At 40.3% G+C, this 12,904-nt stretch overlaps 1 protein-coding gene across 2 annotated transcripts in view; it reads right to left on the reverse strand.

Moving 5' to 3' along the window:
- The window catches only part of GPHN (gephyrin), a 281,765-nt gene extending 271,073 nt beyond the window's left edge, over positions 1–10,692 (reverse strand). For both annotated transcript variants that reach the window (XM_082283301.1, XM_082283300.1), the window contains exon 1: positions 10,579–10,692. In XM_082283301.1, coding sequence (XP_082139427.1) covers positions 10,579–10,642 — 64 coding nt within the window. In that variant the 5' untranslated portion in view covers positions 10,643–10,692. The remainder of the gene's footprint in view (positions 1–10,578) is intronic.
- Positions 10,693–12,904: the final 2,212 nt, after the last annotated feature.

The raw sequence follows: 12,904 nt of genomic DNA on the forward strand, positions 1-12,904 counted from the left end.
TAAAGGGATTTCTGCATCTGTCTGGGGTTTTTTCCTGCAATGGCTGCTAGTTGGAATGTCAGCACCTATGGAGTTTAAATTTATACTTTGAAGGAATTAGAATATATATTTAACTATTGTCTCAAATGGCCCCAGGCCCAGTACTAGCTACTTTCTAGATGCTAGTAAGATCTCAACCATTCATTTTGAGGTAGTTCATCTCAGCATACTTTTCATATGCACAGCTGAATTTACTTTTGGGAGGCTGAAGCACAGGTAGAACATTTTTATCAGGTGTTTGTTCAGTGCAGAAAAAGGATCCTAGAAATAATCTCAATATGAAGATCTGCTAAAATTATTCTGGAGTACACTAAAAGCTGCTACTATTCTGGTAAGAAATACTGAAATTTATTACTATTTCCCATCTAAAATCTCCCTTATGATTTGATGAGTCCTCACAGCAACTTACACATAGCAATAATGGAATACAAGACACACTATCAAGGAATTAAAAGATTTTTCTAATATTAAAGATAATCCGTGACGTCCCAGTTTAATGCTATACAGAAATTTGCCTCAGATGCCTTTTCCAGAAAGATGTTCTGTTCATCAAAGCACTCAAAGAAAGTCTACTTGAACCCTTTTCTGACAAAACAATGGTGAAATGACAACAAGTATTTTCTCTAATTCTCTTTGATCAACTGCCAAGCCAAAGAGAAAAGTCATGTACTGAAACCATTGTGCATAAACTAGAGCTATATCCTTTCTTTGGAATAAAGAAATAGGAACAGGCAGGTGAGCTTCCTTGCAGCTTGACAATCACAGGAAATTCTTCATCAGTTGCTTTTTTCAGCAGTTGCTTTTAACATGAACTTTAGAGTTTCCATTTTGATTTTTGATGTATAGGAAAAAAGCCTGAGTCTCACTCAGATAAGAAGGTCCTGCACACTGGAGACACTGGTAATAGCTTTAATTCTTACCATGCTGAAATTTAACTGCAAGATCAGACCTTAAGCCTTGACAGCTTACCTTCCTACTATGGAACAAGGCACATTCCTAAAAAATAGATATCAGAATAACATTAGATTCTGAAACATTAGATTCTGAAACAAATATACCCAACTTGAACCACATACATCTTACTAACAGGCCATTCCCAGCTTTTTAAAGATTTGTGCCTTGCCTTTTGTCCAAAGAATTATGTCACACAGAACTACCCTACAGTCACATTTACTTGGAAAAATTACAAGGTTTCTCTCAAAAATCCCAAAATCCTCCTCAGCCTCCTGGTTTATTCTACATATCTTTTACTGGTTTCTTCTTTTCTTTATTTTGTTAAATTAATGCCATAATAAATGTCTGCATGACCAGAATGGTTTGGAATCTCTTATAATAGGAGGTTACGAGGGAAAGCAATTCCCCTGCAGACTTTTCAGTCTGTCTGATTACAGCAATCATTAAAAAAGCCTACCAACAAGTATATTTTACAAAAACTAGAAGTACTTAGATTTAGATTTAACTAAATCTAGTAGCTATGGAGTTACGCCTCACCAATTTACTACATCTATCAAGGGAATGGAACATCATAAGAGTAACTATCTAAGAAGGAATTCTTTCAGGACATCACAAAAACAGGAGAAAAACCTGGAGACTACAAAACGTTCTCCAAAGCCTCCAATTTCTATACTACTTGTTTTATAATATTCTTATAATATTCTCCCTCTTTTTTTTTTTTTTTTTTTTTTTTTTTTTTACTTATTAAATCAGACTGTATCAGCAATGAGGAAGTTTTAATCAGCAGGAGTTACACATAGGAACACCTGTTGCAATTTTATCTCAGCATCCCTGGAGCTTTGTGAGTATTATCTACAGAAACACTTTGTCCCTGCACTCTCTTTTAAAGGTGTTTCACCACTTTTTTTCCTCACTATGTTTAATTTACAGCTTATTTCTTCAAGGAAGTTGATTTTGAGGATCCTTGACTTGCTGTAGGCTTATTTAATGTCTTGCCTTGAGTATTCACACAACTAAAAAGAGAAATTAGGCTAAAAGAGGAGGAAATGAGAAGTACATATTCCCTTTAATCTTACAGGGGGTTTGTTCTTTTTTTTTTTTTCTGGAAACAACAAACATTTTTCTCATCAGATATGTACTTACTTTAGGCATCTTGCTGCTTTCTCCCAGATTTTTTCAGAGATGAAGTTTCTGATGGTTTCTCACCATCTACACTGCTATGCCACTACTCTACATCATATGAAAGAACCATGTCAGTAGGAAACTACATAATATCTGTTTGAACACCTGGAAATCTTCTACTTCCAGAAACATGCTGCCGCCCACACTTTCCTAGGCCAAGATTCGCAAGTACCTAGTACAAGGATACACACATGCCCATCTTCTCTTTGGCAGTCTGATTTGTCTTCCTAATCCCATAAACACTGTTTCAAGAAGGGATAAGAAATAACAATGTAGAAGTGTGTTGGTTCACAGAACTCCTAACTAAGTGCCATATTCAATGTTTCTTCAAGAATTATTGGATGAAGACTTTACAGACTTCATCTTAGGTCTTGCTATCAATTCCTTCCTAAGTGGCCCATCCCATGGCATTAAAAGCAGCTTGATAAGAGTACATGGGATTTTCTTTTTTTTAACAGCAAGCATCATTTGTAGAGGTTCTAGAAGCTTTTCCCTTCTCAGTCAGATCTGCAAAACACTTTACTGCAATTCGTTTTAATTCCCAAAGAATGTGTATTATTTTTCATCCATACAACTTCCCATAAAAATTCTGAAGAAACAACTTACTTCCTAGATTTCAGTATGAATTTAAATCCCCTCCATCATATATCTGAAAAAGAAAAAGCACCAATAATCCCACCTCCCAACAAAATCCAAACTATAACACCTGGGATAAAAAATCAAACCACAAAGCCAAACAAAACCACACCATATACTTTAATTTCTACTTCCCACTTTTAGATCTCAAAAGTCACATACAATAGCCAGGAAAACAAACAAAATACATGCATGAAAGATTTTTAAAGGAAAAATATTCCACATAAATTCCCTAAAATATACAGGACAAAAAAGAAAACTAACAACTTCATAACCACACAGTAAGTACTAAAAAGACACAAAAATTTTATAGTTCAAAGTCCAAGTGTATTCTGCTTCTTTCTTCACTTTAGTACATAGTAAGTGATATAATTTAATTAGAAAAGGAGAAAGTAGAAACATGTATTTCTGTAGTTGTGATCATAAGTACATAGGCAATACTTAATATATTCATTATATTGGTCTACTTATACAATCTGTATGTCAAATACATAATAAAATGTCATAATACATACGGAATTATTAAAATTACTGTTCTAGGTAGCTCACATATGAAGCTAAATTAATGTTGAGTCAGTTCTTTGAGGTCTTGGTATATATCAAAAAACATTTTACTGCTCAAAAATAGGTTTTGTTATACATAGCTATTCCCTAATCATTGAAATTAGACAGTGGAAGTCTTGTTGTTTATCTCATAGTATAAGGAACAGACAATGCATTTTATTCCTTACAAAACATCATTCACCCACATTGTAACAGCAGGATAGAACCCTGTTTTGCAGGATTTTGCAAAATGTACACAGAAGATTATTCTTAAGGGTTTATGCTAATTTTTTTCCACTTGACATGTTAGGCATAAAATAGGCCTCAGTAAATTAGTTTGAAAACAAAACAAGTAAACAAAACATCACATACAAATCTCTTACTTGCAAAATGAAATTTTCTAAGATAACTGCCTAATTAAGTCTATTTTTTCCAAGTACTTTTTAATGCAATCACTGTTCTTTTACAATTTTAACTTATTTTTTCAATTTTTTGTGATTTAACAAAAAAATAAAATAAAATAAAATTTAAAAAAATAAGACAGCCAAAAGGGTATGCTTTTTTTATTAATTAAAAACATCCCACAGGAAAAAGGCTGCTACCTGCTCATTTCTCTTATGGTAATTACCTTCCTGTTTTCCAAGGATACCTTTTTCAGGCATTCTGCTAAACTTTCAAGAAGAATTGTCATACACAACATTAAAAAATTATAAGACCACTTCAGTGTAAGAAGTGGAGAGTTGCATTGTAAGAAGTGGAGAGTTGCATACTACATCTACGTATATGAACAGAATGTAAATTGTTTCTTTTACTTAATCCACACTTCAAGATTTATAAATATCTAACAAGAACTAAAATTTGTTCCCATTTTTAGTTATCATGTCTTCTTCTTGCATAACAATCTCACAAATTGCAGACAACAGAATCTATACTTGTTTGTCTACAAAAAAAATCCAGACAGCTATGGCTAAATCAACATTAAAGGTGGAATTCTGTGTCTGTGTATCAGAATTTTGTATGCTAGACTCCCCAAAACATGGCCTGATGATCACATATTCTGTTACTGTCCAGTTAACAAAGCCAGCAAATCAACTAAAAGGTAGGTATCCCAGAAATAAGCTGGTTCTCATGAAATTCACAATCACTAACTTTTAAGGTAAATAACATGGAAAGTTGTCCTGCAGCACTGGAAAAGGAGACAAGTATAAATCCAGAAAAGTAAATGAAAACATGCTGTAATGGGTATGCTCTGTGCTGCTAAATATGAACTACAGACATGGAGCGTGGGTGAAGATGGAAGTCTTTCAACTGCATTTGGATAAGTAAACTCCAAATCAAGAAACACTGAGTACACAAGACTTCTTACCCCTCATCTATAAAAACACAAACCTCCAAATTAACGGCCATTTCTTACATAAGTAGGTACTATTTCCCCACTATACATGTATGTTTTAAATCTCTTTCTTTAGATGCTTTTAGTTTCAGTTTTTCTACTTCTTCCCATTCAAAAGAATCAGTACTGTAGCAAGAAAATTAAGTTTTAAGTACAAGAGTCTGCTATATCAGAGAGATTTCAGCCACCTATTTTTGTTCCACACTGTACACTAAAAAATAGGGGGGAAAAAGGACTTTCTTCCTCTTTATGTTTAAAAGGTAAAGCACAGTTAGGCTACAAAAAGGAAATGAGGCGATTTTACAGATCACGTTCATGACACACTAAAGCTCATCATCATAGCCATATAAAAAATCAAAAAGAAATGCTTTTGTGAAGACATACAGCTACAAATGGCAAAGAGGGATATCTCCTAGTTTCTAGGATAAACTCGACATTGTTACAGTCTTACAGTTGAGAAAGATGAAAATCAATGTTACTCCAAATCCAGAATATTTTAATGGAAGCACAGCATTTCTCTAACTAAGGCTCCCAGGAAAAGCTACTGCCTTTAATATATGTTTTGAAGATGAGTGCCCAATAAGTTGTAATTCTGGAGAGAAGACAGATCACAAAGAAAAAATGAAGCAAGTTCAATTTAGACAATTAGGACAATTTGACAATAACTCTTAGCAAACCTAGTGTCAGTCCTCCCCCTTCCACACACACCTCTATAAGAAAGTTTCCCACAAATTCCAATACATGTCCAGAACATGAACAGCACCACCACTGTGGAGAGATCTTGCAATTCGCATGTTATTAACAAAGAGGAAAGTCATGAGAAAGTATCTCATAAAATAGGAGACAGGCATATGATTTTTTAGTTGGAAAACAGACAGCCTATCCATTTCTAACACATACTAACCAACAGAGTGACACTTTAAGCATTTCGTTTCTGACGTTTCTCAAAGATAATTTTTACAAAACATTCATATCACTGAACTTCAGATCTGCCCAGGCAACCTCTTCGGTTGCAGTTCTCAAGTAGATAACACCCTCACCATCTCAGAAGAAAGCTTGTTTCAAAGTGATACATTCAGACACAATGTCCACACTCAGGGTCGTTTCAACCAACTAATGAGTCTCAGACACAAAGACATCAGTGTAATCTTTCTCACTACTGTGTTACACAGGGACATCAAGGTCTGAGGTTACACATTCAAAACATTTGTCTGTTTTATTGTGTAGGCCTATGGCAACAGCTATCATGGAAAATGTTTTAATCTTTACACAGAGGAAGAAAGGAAGAACAATGTATCTGAAGAAAAATTTGCCAAAACCCCTTACTCCCATTATGAAAGGGAAAGGCTGTACCTGTTTTAAAGCAACACTGAACACAGTAAAGCTATCCCCAAAAAAAAGTTAGTCTGAGAGCTTTTTCTGAAACAAGGTGGAAAAAATACAAAATGAGGAACAAAGACAGAAAATGGTATTTGTGTCTGGTGATGACTCCTCCTCACAGACCTGCCTCAAAAGCAGACAAACTGAATGAAGAGTTATTAGCCAACACAAAATATGACGAATTTTTATCACAAATATTCTGAAAAAACCAAACATGTAACAAAACCTCAAGTTTTGGCCCACTCCATTACATGCTTACTGGAGAGAAAACAAGAAGAGAGGCAACTAAGAAGAAAATGGGGATGGAGAGGAAAAAACCACAAAACAGGAGCAACCAGAGAGAACCAGAGCCTGTTTTTCCCATTGGGCTAGTGGAGATGGCAACAGCACTCAGATCTCTCTGGATGGTTCCAGTCATGGGTCTGCTTTAGACCCTGACAAAACAAGAAAGGTCACAGATTATATAACTTTTACCAATGTCACCACAGTGAAGGATGATCTAATATTGATTCAATTCTGGGCAGAGAACACATTTTCTCCTCTTTTCTAGCCAACTTCGACATTACAAAATTCTGCACTTAGTACACCAGGTTCAATAACCTGACACCACTGGTAACTGATTAGCAACTGTTCTGTTAGAGATATCCCAAATATGAAAGGCTTGCAAGGGGCAACCAGAGTAACTCTGTACTTGTATTTTACTAAGGAAGCATTGGTGCACGTTGGTGCATGTACTATACAGAGCACACACAGAATCCAACCTTTACCGTAAATGTAGAGATCTTGCCTCTTTTTCATTTATCTACCCCACATTTCTTGTTTCTCTATGACTGTTTCCTTTACAAAAGAAGATATCCAGAACACTTAAATGACAAAGTTTTGGACATTGTTAGTCCAACTCTGTTATTCCATCACAAAAATATCCCAATCTGACAGTTAGCATCACAGCCCTTTTAAAATGTATTTTACCATAAGAGTAACTTCATGGCAACATAACACTGAAGCTCTATCAGCAGCTCATGTGCCTGCACTACGTATCAAAGGTTGCCGAGGGAAAACCTAGGTTTGTAACCTAAATGAGCAGTATCTTTAACCTGAACACTTCATTAAACACTGGTGCTGAATATTACACTTTCACAGTTCCACGCTTTTCACAAATTGCAAAACTTCTTGAAATGATAACACACAAAGATTAGAATTCAATTTTCTATCCACAAACTAGTGAGGCTTCCTATGTGCATAAGACATAACCCTCTAGTTTGCAAGTTTCACAGTTTTGTAATCAGTCAGTTGTATATTTCCTCCTATTTCAGTAAAGAAGCTTAACTCCACAACTTTCTGTAGATGCAAAAATAAACATAAGTGTCACCTGCAAGTCCATAGGTGCTGTATACACTACAGTATTTTTCCTGATTTCAGGCAGACAGTTCTTTCACACTGAGAAAATGTCCTAATTATGGACTCTATTCTTATCATTGACTCTTAACTAAAACACCTCGACAGTTGAGGTATAAGAGAAGTTAACAAGTAATTTTTGTAAAAAAATGCCCAAGATGCTGCATTCTGCATAATTTTGCATTTGAACACAGTAAGTTATTTAGTGCAAACAATAACCAATATGTCTATTTCTCTAATCCGTTGTACCTGCCTTAATTTACCACAAGTGAAAAAACATTTGTTTCTAGATGGAAGCTAGCAATACATACAGAAACACAGAGGTCTACCAAGCAAAACTAAATACAATAACTTACTCAAAGCAAAACAATGTAATGAAACTAAACTATATGACAAACATTACTCACTCTCAATATACTCTGGAGCCATGTGCATCAGTCTCTACAAGAGATGAGAATAACAATGTGCCCAGATTATTTTTATATGTCCTCATTTTAAAACAAACACCCAACTTTACTCCAAATTAATTCAATGGAGTTACTCCTTCCCAAGTAAATTTACTTCCATCTGCATATGACCATAAGGTGCAGTACTGGTTATTTTCTAAGCTGAGTATACCAGGTCTAACAAAAGCATAAATCTGTATGCCTGTGCTGATAAGACCACAAATATATACAGCTAAGAAAACAAATATATGCCTATGATCTTAATTAGAAAAGCAAAAGGAGTCATGTTATGTTAATTATCTAATTTCTGGTCACTAAGCTATTCTAAATGATAAAAAAAATAGTTCAGAAACCTACCTGACCTTTTCATTTCTACACTTATTCTTCCATTCACCAGGAATTATTAGTTCAAGAGGCAATTATTAGTTCATTTCTATGAGAAAAATTCATAAGAGTGCATTTTTTAATTTGCTGTCTTTTCATAGCTGAAACAGCAGAAACAGCTAGGGGGTCCAAATCCTCCAAAGTACAGATATTCTCTTCCAGGGTTAAAGGAGATGCCAGAGTGGAAAATAATCAAGGCTGGCCAAATATATGCTATGACATTTGTATAAATTTTTATTTCATGTTTACAAGCACGCACAAAAGAGGGGACTAGGAAAATTGTAAGAAACCAAGGTGTCCCCTTTCAAAATGGCAATATAATTATCTGCAAAATGTTTCAGCCTGGAATTCAAAACAATTACATTAAGGGGAAAAAACCCTAAAACTGTCCTGTTTGGTTATGCCACTTGGCTTTCCTCTAAAACAAAATATTAAAATCAGGCCAGAAGGTTTTCTCAATGAAATTGCAAATTATGATACAAAGTTAAAAGAGTTTAACAATGATCAAACAGGATTTATAGTGCAAAATAAAAGAAGTGTATTCGGAAAGATTATCTCAATCTATTGAGAGACTAAATTGTTATTTAAATTATCATAACACCATATGTTTCTGGTACTGCATTCTGGGAACACTTACAAGCAAAAATTATTACAACTCTCTGATCAACAGAAAATAATAACCCAAGTTACGCATCATGAAGTTGTACGAAATAGGCAAAGAGCATTCTGTTAGCACCCCCTTCCCACTTTAACTTTTACAATAATAGGTAGTGGGACGCATGTCCTATCCTTCAGGAAGAAAGGGGAAAAATCCCTCCATGTGACTTTTGCATCTGGTCCAACACGCTCTACCCATATTAAGGATCTGACTGCCTGGAATTTGAAAGCAACGCTAAGGATTTCCACTTGTATATATCGTGCTTTTCTAGTGGTTTACCGTTACAATCACCTTGCGGCCAAGCGCTTCCCAGGAAGGGAAGGAGGGGAGGGCTCCAGCCTTCGCGACATCCCTTGCTCCCGGCGGCGGGATCAGCACCCAGCAGGGGAACAGCGCCGGGGGCTCCCGCGGGCTAGGGGCGCTTCCGAACGCGCCGTTCGGGTTAAACACCGCTAGCGGTAATAAAATAACTTTCGGGTTAACTCCAGGCCTCCTCTCCCATGAATGTCCCCTGTCTCGCTCCGAACATCCTCCTACTCCTAAGCGAGCTCACAACGCTGCTTTCCATGAACAGTCATGTCTTCCCAGGCTCCCGGTTAAACCTACTGAGTTCGACGCCTAAAAAATTTCGCCAAAATCTCTCGTCCCTTCCTTGCACAGAAACGGCATTGACGCCCGTATGCACTGGAACCCCTCGGGGCTCCGCTCCTGGGCGCGCCGAGCGTCCCCCGAAGCGCCGAGCTCCGCGGGGCACCGGGATACCCGCCAAGACCCCGGCAAAGGAACCCCCAGCCTGTCACACACGTACCGGCTCCGGGAGCCCTTCTGTGCAACCACCGCAGGTCATGTGCCACGGGTTTATTAAAGGATCATCCGTGCGCTATGAGCAGCAGCATCATAAATGCCCTCCTCCCCCTCCCAACAGAGAGCACATAGGCACAAGCATCCCCACCCACCCCCTCCCAATTTCCAAAGTAAAGGCCAGGGAGGGGGAGGGGAAGAAGCCATCCCAAAGGAGCTGCCGTGCGGAGCGTGCCGCGCTCGGGCACTCCCGAGGCCGGGAGCCGAGGCCGCCTCCCGCCCGGGGAAGACAGGCCCGGCACCTGCCGGCCCGCAGCCTGCGCCGGCCGCGGGCTCCCTTCTCCAGCGCCTTCGCACTCACGGCTCCGCCGCGTTCGGAGGCAGCCCGGCCACGTACCGGCCCCTACCCCCTCCGGCATTCGCCCACCCGCGCGCTCCGTCCCCTTCGCGCGGGTTATCCCCGGGTCAGTCCCCGCGGCTGCGGCGCCCGCCCGCCTGCGGCAGCGCTGCCCAGCGCCGGCCGGCCCCGCTCACGCTGTCCGCCGGCGGCTGGAGCGCCGCCCCCACGCCCCGACCCCGGCTCCGGGCCTCGGGTACCGCACGCACGGCGGAGGGGCGCTCCCTGCGCAGCGGCGGAGGCGCCGCCACGGGAGAGACAGACGGCCGGCGGGGCACCCCGCGGGGCGGCCTGAAGCGCGCACCGACCCGCCGCCGCCCGCGGCCGCCCCCCGCGCGTCCCCGGCGCAGTGCCCGGCGCGGCCCGGTACCTGTGAGGACGCCGACGCGGATCTGGTGGTCGTGGTTCGTCAGGATCATCCCCTCCGACGCCATGTTCGCGGCGCAGCACCGCACTGCCGGGGGGGGGGCGGTGCGGGAGCGGCGCGGGCGCAGAGGGGGCGGAGCCGGGGCCGGCGGGGCGGGGCGGAGGCGGGGCCGGGGCGGGGCCGGGGCGGGGGCGGGGCCAGGGCTACGAGGAAGCGGAGGGGGTGCGAGACTGGCGCGCGGGGCGCGGCGCAGGCAGCACCAATCCAGCGTCGAGAGTCCGAGCCGACTGTCAGGGTCCGTGGTTACAAGGGGCTGACAATTCAATTCCTCAAACCTCGGAAAAGGGGAAAAGATAGATAGCAAGGATGGTAATGATCCCTGCTCTTGGGTAGCATGAAATCACAGAATCACGGATTCAATTAGGTTGGAAAAGACCACTGTGATCGTCGAGTTCAACTATGACCAAGCACCACTTTGTCGATTAGACCATGGCACTGAGTGCCACATCCAGTCTCCTCTTAAACACCTCCAGGCACGGTGACTCCACCACCTCCCTGGGCATCCCATTCAAATATCTAATCTCCGTTTCTGTGAAAAATTTCTTCCGGAAACCCAACCTAAACATCCCCTGGCAGAGTTTAAGAAGACTCTGTCCTCTTGTCCTAGCGCTGGTTGCCTGGGAGAAGAGGCCGACCCCCCACCTGGCTACAGCCTCCTTTCACGTAGGTGCGGAGAGTGATGAGGTCACCCTTGTCTTCTCCAGGCTAGAAACAAAGAGATACAAAATTTTTCCACCAAGTTCCTGGGGCTCAGCAAGGTGTTTTTCGTGCCTTCCCAGGCCTCTTCTCTCACCTGTGAGCCTTCCCCCTTTTCTCTGAGACTAAAGCTGTTGTTACACAGACACAGCAACAGTTGTTTTGATAAAGCAACTTACTCTCATCTTTTTTTGTCTTCCTTATGTGACCTTGGACACTCTCGGGAAGTAAATATTTTAACTCATTTTGAATGAATATGTAGGCAAACGTCTTCCACATTTACTAGCACCATCATCAATTACAAATGATAACTCATTTTCAAAATTCAAGTCCCCTGACTTCAGCAGATCTTTATATTTTTGGATATTCCTCTTGCATTTTCAATGCTATCTTGCTAACAGCAGACTCTGTATTAGTCTCCTTTTGACTGCCTACTAACAAGCAATTATTGAAAGCATTTGTAATTAGCATATACATAAATGAACCACTTCAGGAGTTTTCTCCTTAGCATATCACTTTCTTAGATGGACGACCAGCGCAGAAAAAAAAAGAAAGGGCTGAAGAAATATCTTCTGTCTTAGGGAAAGTAGCACTAGTAGCACTTTGATGGGGTGCACTAGCACACGATATCAGTATTTCTGTACTGGCACAGCAGTTGCAGTGTGTGCAGCCATAGAGACTGAGAATCCAGGCTCCAGGGATCTCTGGTTATGCAATGGTATAATACAACATATGTGGGTGGGTGTAAGCCTGAACCCAAAACAGCATGGTTACTGAAGATATACTGCATCGTTGGTGCTCATACTGCTGTTCCCTCACGGGTTCAGTCACTATGTGTTGAATATTCTGCTGTAGACAAGGGAAAAAGACTTTTTTTTTTTTTTGCAAACGTATCTGAAATTATCTAAAGTGCGAGCAAATAGCTTGACATTTTTTAGCTTCCTGCAGAGGATTCTCACACCCTACACTAAAAACAGTATTGTTTATTCAGAGCATCTCAGTCTCCCTGTTTAGCCTGTTCATTTGTTGCACTTGTGGATGGTGAGAAGGAGGGGCAAAATTCACATTTCACTGGCAACATTAGGTTTATTATTTCCTGACTTATAAGTGCCTACTAGAGGGATTTGTATGAGATTTTTTTGTACAGAAATGTAGTAGATGATTGTACTAAAGTAACAAAATAAGTTTACAAATTTTTAAGAGGCTGAGTAAAGAATAAGCTGAAATTGATAATAGGGGTTTTGTTACTGTGATGTGAAAAGCCTTGTAAACTAGGTGGTTATTACAATGGTAGATCCATAATAGTTCAAGAGAAGGTTGCAAATGGGATGATGTCCTGCAGTCAAATTTGTGACAGAGTAAGGAAACAAGTGTGTGTGATGCAGAAACCTTTTACTCCAGGGATATATTCTAGGTAATGTGCTGTCAGTCCACACTGGAGTTCATGTTGACTATCCAGAGAAAAACAAGTTTTCCTCATCAAAGTCAATATAAAACTGATAGTCACATTTTGTCCTGGTCATGTCAGAATTGAAGTATAACTCAATTCAGTAACCTCTCAGCAAATTTTTTA

The sequence above is a fragment of the Coloeus monedula genome (genome assembly GCF_965178545.1).
Source record: "Coloeus monedula genome assembly, chromosome: 6".
In the NCBI taxonomy this organism is placed as follows: domain Eukaryota; kingdom Metazoa; phylum Chordata; class Aves; order Passeriformes; family Corvidae; genus Coloeus; species Coloeus monedula.